Source organism: Vicugna pacos, chromosome 3 (genome assembly GCF_048564905.1).
Source record: "Vicugna pacos chromosome 3, VicPac4, whole genome shotgun sequence".
NCBI classification, from domain to species: Eukaryota; Metazoa; Chordata; class Mammalia; order Artiodactyla; family Camelidae; genus Vicugna; species Vicugna pacos.
In genome coordinates, this window is record NC_132989.1 from 72,258,271 (window position 1) to 72,272,882 (window position 14,612).

General features: G+C 39.2%; 1 protein-coding gene across 2 annotated transcripts in view; it reads right to left on the minus strand.

Annotated features, from left to right (window-relative positions):
* ARHGEF28 (Rho guanine nucleotide exchange factor 28) overlaps positions 1-14,612 on the minus strand; it is a 276,600-nt gene that overhangs the window by 208,256 nt on the left and 53,732 nt on the right. For both annotated transcript variants that reach the window (XM_072958530.1, XM_031674979.2), the window contains exon 2: positions 14,234-14,277. In XM_072958530.1, the coding sequence (XP_072814631.1) occupies positions 14,234-14,266 (33 nt within the window). In that variant the 5' untranslated portion in view covers positions 14,267-14,277. The remainder of the gene's footprint in view (positions 1-14,233; positions 14,278-14,612) is intronic.

Here is a 14,612-nt window from a genome sequence, read left to right on the forward strand (position 1 = left end):
CCCACTGGGTGACACTGGAGTGGCTGAGGGCACTTTCAGGATCTGGCTAAGAAGAATATTGAGAATATTTTTCATATTTCTAGATGTCAGCTTTTTCAAATTTTATAATCTCTCAGTATACTCACTTTCAATCTAATTTTATATTTATAGTTTCATATTACTTTTCTGAAAGAGAACTCTTCAAATTGCCTAAGTTTCAGGCCCCACAAAACTTGGATCTGTCCCTGCCTGCATCTCATATAGTATACTTGGCTCATAAAATTTGTCATGTGAATCACTGCACACAGGACTGCACCAGGGCAAGTCACTTAACATCCCTAAGTTCACCTCTTCTGCTGAAGAGTACCGTGTGGTCCTAATGAAATAGCTCATGTGTGAAAACAACAAGGTGCTCTCAACAAGTAAGGTAGGAGCACCATGATATTTTTTCCCCAAAGACATGGAGCATAGTAACTATGCGTATTGGCTGATACTAGTAAAAACGCCAAAGAAGCAGGGTGGGGGGAGTTCATGCGACATGGTTCACAGATCATCCTTCCTGAGTGAGGGGGCTCTTCAGGAATCTTCTGTTCAGTTTGAATTCTCAGCTAAGAATTGTCCTCCTCACAAAGACTTCCTTAATGTATTGCCTAATTTTGGTACAGCCCATGTAGTACCTTCCAAATTTAGTTAAGATTCAAATATTGGGACATGTTGCCCCCAAACCTCCCAATTCCCTGACCATCATGATGACAGCAACCCCCTCCTGCTTGATCTTCCTTCTGATTCTTTGTGCACCTAGAGAACAAAAAACTAACAGGACTGTCCCCATCCCAAAATAGGGACAGCCACACACCTGCTGGGAAAATGTGCGTAACGGTACAGAAATAAGCAAACAAAACTAAAGCGTGCTCCAGGATGAACCAGAACACTGTTTATTGAATGGAACTAAATTAGAGTAGTGTCTTTATTCAACAAATATTTATTGAACATGGTACTAAACTGGTAATGGAAAGTTGGTGGACACAAAATTTTAAATCTCTGCTCTCCTGGTGTTCACAAGCTAAACAGAAGCTACATTAAAACAATAAACAAAACTCTCTCAGAAATATAAAATGTAGAGTGTCTAGAACACTCTGAGCTGAAACTTGCATAATAAGAATTATATAAAGGGGGAAGGGAGCAAGACTGTGCCAGACAGGTAGAGAGAATAGCACACACAAATGTCCTGGGGTGGGAAGAAGTATGACTTTCATGAGGAACTGAGACGAGAGTATGGGCTGGAGCTCATGGAGTAAGGCGTTTGTAGAATTTCACAGATGTGACCAAGCACCATCTTTAATTATCAACCATCCTGTCAACTGGACACTCCCCCCACTGCCAAGTGACCAGTCATTGTCTAGAATGATCCTATAAAGGATCATAGAGCAAGCTTGTCTCCTCCTCAATGATTCTCTAGAAATTCAATCAGCAAACATTTACTGAAAGTCTACAGTACACTGGATATTGCACTAGCTATTTCGATATAACAAAGGATAAATGTCTATGTTCATGGGATCATTTGGTATAATCGAGAATGCCCTGGCCTGAGAGTCAGAAGATCTGGGGTTCAAATCCAAGTTCCAATGGCATTGAGCCGGGTGGTCATACCTCACACAGTTCTGTGAGAATCACAGACCCCAGCCCAGGTAAATCCATGCTGATGAAGGAATACCACCTTGCTTCACTGAACCCCAATTTTCTAATCTGTAAATGGAGGCTAATTCCTATCCCACAAGGGCTTTGCAAAATTAAATGGGATCTCATTAAAGAGTATACTGTATAGTGTTTACCACATAACAGGCTTATTAGAGATGTTTGGTTTTTAAGCTATTTCATTAGACACAAATGTCTATTTTGTCCCAAATGATCTGTCCTACTTAAGTGTGAATCTAGTATTATTTAATAGCAATTTAATTTTTCTAATTCTTTTTTTTAAGCAAGAAGCTTTAATTCTCTTTGAATTAGCCTCAACTTTGGGAAGCCTAGCCCTTCAGGCCACAGGCTATACCCAAGTCACCATGGGGTACCCATACATCCTGATTGTTGCCAACAGACCCGGAAGATAAGAAGCAGCTTCCAAAATGGTAACTTAACCCATAAAGTGAAACCAAGCCTTAGAAAACTGCCAAAAAGGTACCAAACGTACAGCTTTCTAGTGTTGTAACCTAGATACAACACATATCCCATTCCTAGCTGAGGATATTCCTGGTTATGGACCTGGAATTTGGGCAAAGTTCTGCAAATAAGAGAATGAAGAAAAGCCCACCAAGGTAGAGAGAGGACTTGTCTCATTAGAAGAAAGAGAGGATATGGCAGCAAAGCAAAAGATGGACGCAAATGATAACCAGTATCTGTGGGGGGAGTAAAGTCTGAGAAACAGGCAACTCCACAGAGTCTAAAGATGAATTAGAATCAGAGCAGGGAGAGAAAAGATGGCTGTGACCATCAGCATGTCTGGATGGCTGGTCAAGTGCAGGAGATACTGACAGAGGAATGAGAAAACTCAGATTTCAATCCGGAGTGCCTGGGAGAACAGTGGTATGGTAACAGAAATCAGGAAGTTAGAAAGTGAGTCGGTTTAGAGGAGAACTTGAAAAACTTCTTAAAAATATAACAGTCTGGATTTGAAGCCAAGGCTGGATAACTAAGAAGAACTAGCAAATAGGCCAGCTGGAAACAGAAGGTGCAGCGTAGGCAGAGGTCAGGGGAGGCCCATGTGTGGGAGTCTCCGAGGAGGAGCTGTGGTTGAAAAACACGGGGAGATGAGCCGCGTCCAGGGGGGAGGAAGGCGTGGGCCCGGGGAACGTCCAAGTAAGCAGGCGAGGAGAAAAGTGCGACAGATGAAGAGACAGTGTAACTTGAAGGAGGCCCAGCGGAGTTCCTGGACACCAAGAACACATTTTTCAAGTATAAATCAGATCAGGCAACTTCCCCCCTTGACGCCCACCCTGACTTATTCCGTCACCTTGGCCACAGAGCTCTCCGCGAGCCAGGCTCGCCCACCTGCCTGACCTGTCTCCTCTCGCTCCCTGGGCGCCGGCCATGTCAGCCTTTTGCTGTCCCTCAGACACATGAGGCTCATTCCTACCTCAGGGCCTTGGTGCTTTCTGATCCTTCTACCAGAAGGCTCCCTGGGGATCCTGGTTCCTAACCTATCAGATCTCTCTCACGCACACATACCATTCTCTACCATGGCTTACTTCTGTGCTGTCCTAAGGCATGCTGCTGGCTAAAACGCTCACATTTTCCCTTGTTTACCTACTCATTGTCCATCTCTCCACTCTCAAGTGGACTCTTGCAGAATAGGGTCCTGGGACCCTTTCTTTTCCCCTTTCCGTCCTTAGTGACTAGAATGGTACACTGCCCTGGACAGGACTTAAGAAAAGAACTTACATTAAGCAAGAGGCAAATTAGTGCCCTTCATGTGTCCAGTTTTGAGAAAAACAAACCGAGACAGAAAACAAGGTTAAAGCCAAACTGTATAAGTTCTGGAGAGGAAAAGGAGGCAGGAGTGTGAGACAGCGGTCCGGTGTTCAACCCACAAGCACACACCCTCAGGGGTGCGGGGGAGGTTCTTCTGATAACGCAGGATCGCTACACATCACACCCTCTGTTGGAGCCACCTTTCCAGAACGTGGAAATAAAACCTTTCCAATGGTTCATATCCTATTCTTCTGCTGAGGGTTCTCCCAAAGACAAATCTGACCCATATCCCTCATGCTTAAAATTCTTGCTTAAGATGCTAATACATCTTTAAAAAATCAAATAGAAGAAAAATGTCAATTACTGTGAGCTCTATGTTAAAAAAAAAAACACAAGGCTGCACATTACCCAAAATTGTGGAGGCTGTCACCAAAATATGGGACATGAGACAATCAGACTTTAAGAACACTTGGTACTCATGTATCCCCAGCCTACAGCCCACACCGGCAAAGACATTCCTTCAAAGAGGCTGAGCGCTGGGGCTAATTCTTCCTGCAGTTTCCTGCAGTCATACCTGTTACCCTCAGGCCTTTCCTCAGAAATGTGTCATCTCGTGGTGACAGGAGAAGGGGGCACCATAAAGTGCCACTGTGCTGAGAGGAAAGGGTAGTGTTTCTTTAAAACTCTGTACAGGAATGGAGCTAAGGGAGGATTTAGGCAACATCTCTAAGTCAAAGTTCTGCAGGGGTCTGAGAAGTGGTCTTTCCCCTCCGCTCCTGCCAGAACCATCCAGCCACCTCTCGCAGCAGCTAAGGAGCTCAGCTCTTCACAGGAGCTGTCACCCTGTGGCTGCTGGCCAGGCAGGGTCATGCAGTTACCGAGGTTCTCCTGTTCTGTGGCTAGAACAGCATGGTGCTCTGGGATTTGTCTGCCCCTCCTTAAGGAAAATAGGACAAAAGGCAAAAAGGAAAAAGCAGGACCAGGCAGAGAAAGATGAGGTAGGAAAAGGTCAAGTTAAGTTGGTAGAAAGCAAGAGCCACAAAGGTGAGGTGACCTCAGCCAGCCCCGCTCAGACAGTGATGGAGGAAGCCGCCCAGCGCGCAGCAGTTAGTTGAGATGCTCACGCTGCTGCGTTTAAGTCAAAACACAGGTAATGTTGGTATAATTTGCTAAAAACAAACTTGCACAAAGTAAGCGTGTGATCTAGAAGTTCATTTCAGGCAAAAGCCCTCCCTCCTGATTCCACTCTCAAAGCCACAGTTCGCCATAGTGACCCGTGCTGACAGACACCCCCACCCGCACCGTGACACCAGAGCTGAGGAACTTCCTATTAAGTTGAGCTTGAGAGCCTGATGGTGCAAGTGGCCAGCAATTAGCAGGCCCAGCTTCTTGTAAGCAAATGAGCTTTAGAGGGTCAGGGTCTGCCTAGACTTAGATATAAGCAGCCTCCTTTAGCAGGACAAAAACATGTAAGAGAAAGGAGATACTTTAATTGAAGGTCCAAGAAGCAGCACTGTTCTTCATGCGGTAAAGCTCCAAGGGAGACTGCAGGGCAGCAAAGGACAAAAAGGGGCCCCTGAGAACCAGGCCAATGGGGAAATGAAGTCACGGGAACAGTGCAGTGAGGAAGGTCATTTAATGAGCCAGTGAAGGTGGGAAAATCCCAGGCTTATTGTGGATTTGACATTAACAAACTGAGCAAAAAAAATTTTACGGCTCCCAATATAGCATTTAAAAATCCTAAGTGTCAAGCCAGCTGAGTTAACATTGTCAAACAAGTGACTCTCCCTCTCAGAACCTTAATTTCACCATCTGCAAAGTGGGGGTAGCCAGGCAAAGGTCTCCAAAGTGCCTTCACATACTGAGATTCCAAGTTGATGGTCAAGAGAGGCTGGTCCCAGTCAGCCCATCGGGGGCTACAGAGCCACAGGCAGAGAATGGGCAGCCTCTGGAGGACAGGATTTCCTCCGACAGGAACCAGAAGCCAGAAGGAATCTGCAGGAGTCAGGAAGGAGGCGTCTGCCAGGTGAGCGCAGAACAAAGCCAAGTCACTCGTGCCGGCCTCAATAGGAAACTGCCTCCCTGCGCCCTGTCCTAAGGTCATCCCTCCAGAAGGCTGGGACTAAGGGGAGTGTGCACAGCCAAAGATTCCAGGACACTATACCAAGCCCCAGAAATAGAAGAGGTTGATTGTGGAAGTTTCAGCTCAGCCACTTGAAGTGCTGATCAGATCACCAAACACTAGACTACACCTTCAATCATATACAGTGAGCCCAACAGCAATCAGCATACTTGGGACCAAACTCAGCAGGACACTGTAACTCAGAATAAAAGAATAACAAACATAAAATGCTAAGGGACTAGGGAAGCCACTTAGCTCCAGCTGGCAACAAACTACTGAAGCTGAAACTCCATCGTCCAAACGGTTATACAATCTGCAGCCTCCAGAGAAAGAAATGATTACTCTTCTCAGTCAATTGCTACGATTACCACGTCTCAAGGGTGGAGGAGAGTGAGAGCCCACATGTGAAGTTTCACAGACACACCCTCTGCAGATGTTATAAACCTCTCCATGGATTAGATGCTCAAATCAGCCTGAATTCGAGAAACAGCAGAAATGAAGCTCCATGGGGAAAAAAAAAAAAAAGAAGGGGGGTGGGGGAATTTTTTCAACTTTTATAAAATATATAAAATTTAACATGCTACCTTCCTTTGCATAGTGAAAGTGCATACCTAATCCCCAACTTCATAATTATCATATGTTAGGGCTAAAGAACTAGATACTAAATATTTCTGAAAGTTGAATAAAATGGGAACTGTTACCTTTCACATGCAAATGAATCATTAAAATTTGAAGTATGTACATCCTTCACCTAGCAATTCCACTCCTGGGAACCTATCTCACAAGGATAAAAGTATCAATAAATAAGGATATATGGACAATGATGTCTAGTGAATACCCATCCACAGGGAAGTGGCTTGACCCACACCCATTTATTAAATAAAAGGAGTTGGAGCTACACCTGATGACTTGCAGGAATTTCCACAAAGTAATGCTGAGCTGGAAAAGATATAGAAGTTTACATAATAAGATCCAGATTTTTTTAAATAATTTCATTAAAGCCTATATCTACATATATGAATGTATAGGGTTGTATGAGCAAAGAAAAATGTAGAGATACATATACTCTAAATCAACGATTCTCAAACTTTAGCACACATCAGAATCATCTGAAGGCTTTGTTAAAACACAGGTATCTGCGCCCCACCCCCGCCCCAGAGTGTCTGATTTCATTAGGTCTAGGGTCAGGTCTGAGAGTGTGGATTTCCAACAAGTTTCCAGAGGATGCTCACCTTGCTGAGAATGAATGACTCCAGTAGGTTTCAACAAGAGTTACCTGGGGGACAGTATGACCATTTTGACAATATTGATTCTTCCAATCCAAGAGCATGGGATATCTTTCCATTTTTTTAAGTCTTCTTTAATTTCCTTTATCAATGTTTTATAGTTCTCTGTGTGTAAGTCTTTCACCTCCTTGGTTAGATTTATTCCTAGGTATTTTACTACTTTAGGTGCTATTATAAAGGGGATTGTTTCTTTACTTTCTTTTCCTGTTGATTCACCATTAGTGTAAAGAAATGCAACTGTTTTTTGTACGTTAATCTTGTAACCTGCTACCTTGCTGAATTCTTCAGTTAGTTCTAGTAGTTTTTCTGTGGACCTTTTATGGTTTCCTATATATAGTATCATGTCATCTGCATATAGTGACACTGTTACCTCTTCTTTTCCAATTTGGATCACTTTTATTTCTCTGTCTTGCCTGATTGCTGTGGCTAGGACTTCCAAGACTACGCTGAATAGGAGTGGTGATAGTGGGCAGCCTTGTCTTGTCCTAGATTTTAGTGGGAAGCTTTTGAGTTTTGCACCATTGAGTACTATGCTGGCTATAGGTCTGTCATATACAGCTTTTATTATGTTGAAATATGTTCCCTCTATATCCACTTTGGTGAGAGTTTTTATCATAAATGGGTGTTGAATTTTATCAAATGTTTAAGAGAAAGAAAAATACCATATGAGATCACGCATATGTGGAATCTAAAAAAAAAAATGAACATACATACAAACAGAAACAGACTCACAGACACAGAATACAAACTTGTGGTTGCCAGGTGGGAGGGGGGATGGGAGTTGGGAGGGAAGGGACAGACTGGGAGTTTGAAATTTGTAGATACTGACAGGAATATGTAGAATAGATAAGCAAGATTATACTGTATAGCACAGGGAAATATATACAAGATCTTGTGGTAGCTCACAGTGAAAAAGAATGTGACAATGAATATATATGTTCACGAATAACTGAAAAATTGTGCTCTACACTGGAAATTGACACAACATTGTAAACTGACTATAACTCAATTTAAAAAAAAAAAAAGAATTACCTGGGGGACAGAGGAGGAGGTATAAAATGAGAGGAGAGAATAACAGGGATTTGGGCAAGATAAACAGCTTTTCTGTATGATTCCTCCTACAGATCTTGTGTGCGTGTGCGTGTGCGTGTGTGTGTGTGTGTGTGTAGATTTGCCAAAACAAATTCCTGAAAGGACTGTCATCAAAATACTAACAAAAGTTCTTCCAAAGGTAGAATTTCAAGGGATTTTTGTTTTCTTCTTGGTAATTTCTTCTATTTTTTTTTTATAATGAGCAAGTATTACTTAAATAATCATTTAAAATAAAGCTATTTTACTGAGAAAAAAGAACCTTTGGAAACCAGCAATTTCTCAAGGAAAAGTTCCTCTGTTTTAATCACAGCACTGAACTAATTTTTTGGAAAGATGAATGCTAATTAGACTTTATATAAAAATGTAAGTATAATTAATGTGGAAAAAGCAAGTTCTTGGATGAAGTACGTAAGTATAACATGTTTTATAAGCTTCCTTAACCCACAGAAATTTAGAGGAAACGATTTAAAAGTAATCAGAAACAACCTATAATGAAAAATAATCTGCAAAAAAATTGAATCACTATGCTGTATACCTGAAACTAACACAATATTGTAAATTAACTATACTTCAATTAAAAAATAATCCCCCAACAAAAACATTCAGCTTGGCTTGTGAATGCACAATCTCTTCCTCTTTCAAAATTCAGACACTCAATAAGCAAAATCTCTCCTTTCACACTGTACTTTCATCATTTTCTCTCTCTTTACATACAGACTAGGAAATAACAAAAATAAGACTAAAAGCAAACTAAAATTAAACAATAACTTCATGACTTCCAATAGGATTTAAGCTCCCAAGTGGTGACAGTTAAAGAGTTTTAAGCTAGAACATAAATATCGTCGATCAGTTATAATAATTCTAATTTACCCTCTTCCAGGCTTTCACTCTTCTCACCAGCTTCTTCACGACAACTCTTTTCTAGCTTACAACACCTCCACCTAAAACCAGGTTACCATTCAATCTAAAAATTAAGCCCAGACTTCAAACCAGATTGCATGCCTCTCCTACTTTCCTACTGGGAACAAACAGCCTGGCCTTCCAGAGCTGTTTCCTTTAGTGCCCCTTAAAGTACAGATGCAGGAAGCTGCTCAGAGGCTGAAAATTGGATTTGCAATGCTTCCATCCCTAAGGTTTGCAAAATCAATATTATAAAATTCTTGGCTACCAGTCTTGCCAACTCTTGCTCCTTCTCTAATCTTATTATAGCACAGTGTTTCTCTTTTCCTGCAATGGCAACACAGCGGACCTCCATGGTTCATTCTAAAAATTAAGAGTAAGTCTGTGGTTGAGTTCAGGAATATCCCTGCATTCCCAATACTAAGTTCATCTTCTTCCTAAAGAAAAGCAAACAGAAATGTCTGCCCCTCATCCAAAAAATAGAACAACATTTTGCCCCAAAAAAGACAAAGAAATTTATAGCACACATACAGAATCAGAGGCTATGCCTCCTTCTGAAAGATTCCTGGGAGACTGAAAAAAAAAATTCTTTTTGCTTTGTGCTCACAATAAAACTATGCAGACACAAGGAAGAAACAGGCCAAGACTTGAAAATACTGCATAAAAAAATTAAAAACAAAGTAACATAGTCTAAAACTGTCTGGCAAGCAGGAAATAAACTTGACAGTACAGAAAACTTAAGAAGAAAACAGGTTTCCACAGAAAGAGAAAGAAAAATACCATATGATATCACTTACATGTGTAATCTAAAAAAAAACAAAAGACAAACAAACTTATTTACAAAACAGAAACAGACTCACAGACATAGAAAAAAAACTTATGGTTATCAGAGGAGGAAGAGGGTGGAAAAGGATAAATTGGGAGTTCGAGATTTGCAGATACTAACTACTATACATAAAACAGATAAACAACAAGTTCATACTGTATAGCACAGGGAACTATATTCAATATCTTGTAGTAACTTACGGTGAAAAAGAATATGAAAATGAATATATGTATGTTCATGTATGAATGAAGCATTATGCTGTACACCAGAAATTGACACAACATTGTAAACTGACTATACTTCAAGAAAAATACATATATTTACAAAAAAAACTACTATATATAGAATAAACAACAAGGACCTACTGTATAGCACAGGGAACTATAGTCAGTATCTTGTAATAACCTATAATGAAAAAGAATATGCATATATATGTATGACTGAATCACTATGCTATACAACAGAAACTAACATCATTGTAAATCAACTATACTTCAATTAAACATAAGTAAATCAAAATATAGTAAAATAAAATTTGCTAAGCTTTTAAAAAAAGAAGAAAACAGGCTTCCAGAATTCAGACCAAAAAAATGGGGGGCGGTAGGTGGGATAGAACAGTCCAATGACAGAATATCAGCTGTTCTAGAAGGGGAAAACAATAGTGAAAGACAAAGGACAAAACTTTAAAAAGTTCAAAGTTTTCATGGATCCAAACAAAATGCGTAAAGGAAAAAAAAAAGACTTACAACCATAGATTTTTCTATAGGTGTAAAGAAGCTATCGTTTTTAGGAAGGATTCTCTATTGTGATCCAAAAATAAAGACAGATAAACATTTTAACTACAAAATGTTGTAAGAAATCAGTCAAAACAGGTTACAACCAAAGGGAAAAAAAAAATCACTTACAGGACCCACTTGAATGAAGTATCCTTTTGTGAAGAGTGGATGAAAGTTGGGGAATAATTTCTATCAATTTTTTTCTCCATGATTATTGCCCCGTTTTTATAATTTAATTCTTCTTGAGATAAATCTAATAATACATATTCCTAAAGCCTACCTCAAATGATTTTTCCAGTTCATTAGCATATATTTATGTTTAGTATTATTTTATAATTAAGATATCATCTCAATATGTTATGAACTCTTCATAATTTCAAGTTTGTTTGGGTTCCTTTTTTATCATAGTATAATCAGTTTACAATGTTGTGTCAATTTCTGGTGTATTCGTTTTCATATTCTTTTTCATTATAGGTTACTAGAAGATATTGAATATAGTTCCCTGTGCTATACAGAAGAAACCTGTTTATCTGTTTTATATATAGTAGTTAGTATCTGCAAATCCTGAACTCCCAATTTATCTCTTTCAACCCTCTTTCCCCCCTGGTAACCATAAGTTTGTTTTCTATGTCTATGAGTCTGTTTCAGTTTTATAAATAAGTTCATTTGTGTCTTTTTTTTTTTTTTAGATTCCACGTATGAGTGATATCATATGGTATTTTTCTTTCTCTTTCTGGCTTACTTCACTTAGAACGATGATCTCCAGGTCCATCCATGTTGCTGCAAATGGCATTATTTTATTCTTTTTTATGGCTGAGTAGTACTCCATAATATAAACGTACCACAGCTTCTTTATCCAGTCTTCTGTCAATGGACATTTAGGTTGTTTCTATATCTTGGCTACTGTAAATAGTGCTGCTGTGAACATTGCGGGTACATGTATCTTTTCAAGTTAGAGTTCCCTCTGGATACATGCCCAGGAGTGGGATTGCTAGATCATATGGTAAATCTATCTTTAGTTTTTTGAGGTATCTCCATATTGTTGTCCATAATGGCTGCACCAAACTACATTCCCACCAACAGTATAGAAGGGTTCTATTTGGGTTCTCTCTTAATTATACTTATCAGAATTATCTTAATTTGTTTTTCCAAAAGAAGTAGTCATGACAACTGGACAGAATTACTAGAAGTACATCAAAGCATCAAAATTTAAGAGAGCCAATGCATCAAACAAGAAAAGATGTCATGTAAATAAATGTCAAAAGAATCTTCAAAAAAATTCAACACAAATATATATAAAACTCTGGAGGAAAACACACTAAAATGTCAACAGTGATCATTATGAATAATAGGGTTCAACATGGTTTTACTTTTTGCATGTACTTTTAAATTAATATATATGAAATACAACACATACAAATAAAAAATACTGAGTTTATAAACTAGGTTGTAATAAACTAGGAGAAACTATAAGTGAGTATTTATGAAAGCTCTGAAGACAGAAGTTCACAGAGGAGGCCTGTCCCATGTTACAGAAACAAGCTATAGTCTAGTTGTGTCAGTTTTGTTTACACATTACTCATTGATGGCTTTGGTTTAAGACTTGTTTTCATTATAATATTCCCCCACCGACCTCTTACTGCATGAGGCTAAATGGTCAGACTGCCTTAGGTCAATCTGTAATGATGTTGACATAACACCTTAAGTGAAAAAGCAGTTTTTTATATATATATATATATATATATATATATATATATATATATATATATATATGTATGTATGTATGTATATGTATATATACATGTATATTTTATATATACTTATATAAAATAAAAATCAGTTATGTTAAATACGTATTTCCTCTTATCTGAGAAGAATACAAGTTAAAATGTGCATTTTATATTCCACTAAGAGAAAAAACTGCCAAGCATGACATAGTGAGATTTTATACTTATTAAAAGAGCTCTTCTAAATTTATTTATATACTTTACCATGTATCATGCTGCTCTTTCCATGTCTTTCTATATACAGAGTAACTTTGCCTTTTAGTGCCAAATCACAGTGAAATCATTTTGAAAGCAATTAATTCATATAGTACCAGCAAGAGCAGTAAGGAATCGCAAGAGGCAACAATATGAACCATTGTGACCAAGGTCTCACATGCAGAGGTAATGACAGCTACATCATGACATCTGCCAGGATGCACAGTGAAGTAAGAGCATCTCAATTTCAGAGATGTAAACTGATAAGATTGTACCTTCAAATTGATCAAATATATTAATGTTTTAACATTATCTACAGAGGATGAGATTATGAGTGACTTATTTTCTTAACACTTTTCTGTATTTTTTGTTTTATTCTAAATAGCATATATTATTAGATAATTAGAGTTTGGTTTTTTTTTTTTTTTGGTGTTTTGCTTTTCTTTGGTCTATTTAAGTCTCTTCTCTCCTTCAGACAATGTCTATTGACTCTTCCCTAGTCTGGTCATCACCTGGTAGGTCTGAGTTCAAAACAACAATACCAGGATATCGATCAACTACAAGGTTTTATATCATGATTAGATTTGCGGATTTGTCTGGTTTAAGGTAGGGGAGCAGGGTGGACGAATAAAGCTAAGGAGGAGAAAGATACCCCTGAAAAACAAAAGATAGACTTGAAAATACTTTAAATTTAGCTTTGGACCATCCTTTAAAAAAAAATTTAATTATGGCTGGGCCAGACAGTTGGCTATACACATTTTATGACCTGCAAATCACAACCTAGAGAGAATACTTTAGACCACTGGGTAACCCAGGATGAAGCTCTGTCATTATCCTGAAATCCATTTATTTTATCATTTTGTCTGCCTCCAAGGAATAGAGTGGGCTATGGGGGTATGTGTAAGGGGCAGGAGGGTAACAGGGAGGAAGGGGGAGGAGGGGAGAGAAGGAGGGCCACCTGGGCAGCACAGTTATAAGGGAAACAAATGAATATACTTTAACTGATTGAGGATTCTGATTAAATTTGTTCCACTTCCTTGATACTTTGTTCTGTTAGGGATACATCTGAATTGAGGTCACACTGTCACATCCTTATTCTAGATCTAGTACTCTTGCTGGATTTCATGACTTGATGATTCAAAGGCCACTTGAAACCTCAATTTCCCCACACACACATGCCCGCCCCTCACCTACAAAGTCAGATTCCAAGGAAAGAAATTTTGCCTAAAATAAGGAGGGAAGTGAAAGTCACCTGCCACTTTATATGTGGGGAGACAATCCGTTCACTTCTGTTACACCCAGTAACTGTTCTCAGAAACCGAATCCTCCCTCAGCCCAGAAGGCATGTCTGACTAGGACTCTCCCTGGGCAGCTCTGCCACCCAGCCTCTCAACTGTTCTAGGTATATTCCAGCACTTCTGCCTTTGAATTCCTATTTCATGATTTTACCTGACACAACTATCACTGAACCTTCCCCGCAAAATGACACACACAGAAAACATGCAGGATATCATAAAATGATATGTCAAAAATTATCCACACAAATGAACTGCATATTTCTGAGGCCAGAAGTTATACAGTTAAAAGTTGCTCAGGAAAACATAATTAAAACCCAGACTTTGGAATCAGAAGCCAACCAGTTTTAAAAGGCTCCATGCAAAGACTTGAACTAGACTGTTAGGCTGTCTGTTGTATTTTTTAAAAGCTCCAACTCAAAAGGGAGCAAAACGTTTCTCCCCACTTCAGTCACATGGGCTTCGAGTCTAAGAAAGGGCCGCTTGGACCTGAAGCCCAGTGCTACTTACATAAAGAGGTACTTCGCTGCAGTTCAACTCCATGGCTTCTGCACCTGCAATGAAAATAATAAAGGAGAGAGTTACTGCAGGAGCCCCAGTGTGATCAACCAGCAGGGCTGTGTCCTGCCCTTCAGTTAACATCACAGAGGGAAGAGGAGCCTGACAGATGGGAAAATCGCAGAGACAAAATTAAGAACAAAGGAATGAAATGCTCTTTGAATAAAATATCCTCCCCCCACTTTCTTCTTTCACGTTAATACCCACACATAAGGTTAATTCCCCCAACATTATCCGACTGACTGCTTTCAAATAGAAATCATATTTCAGAAAGCCAAGAAAGGCCAACATAAGCATGTTCCAAGTTCTGCCATCGTTAATCACTTGGATC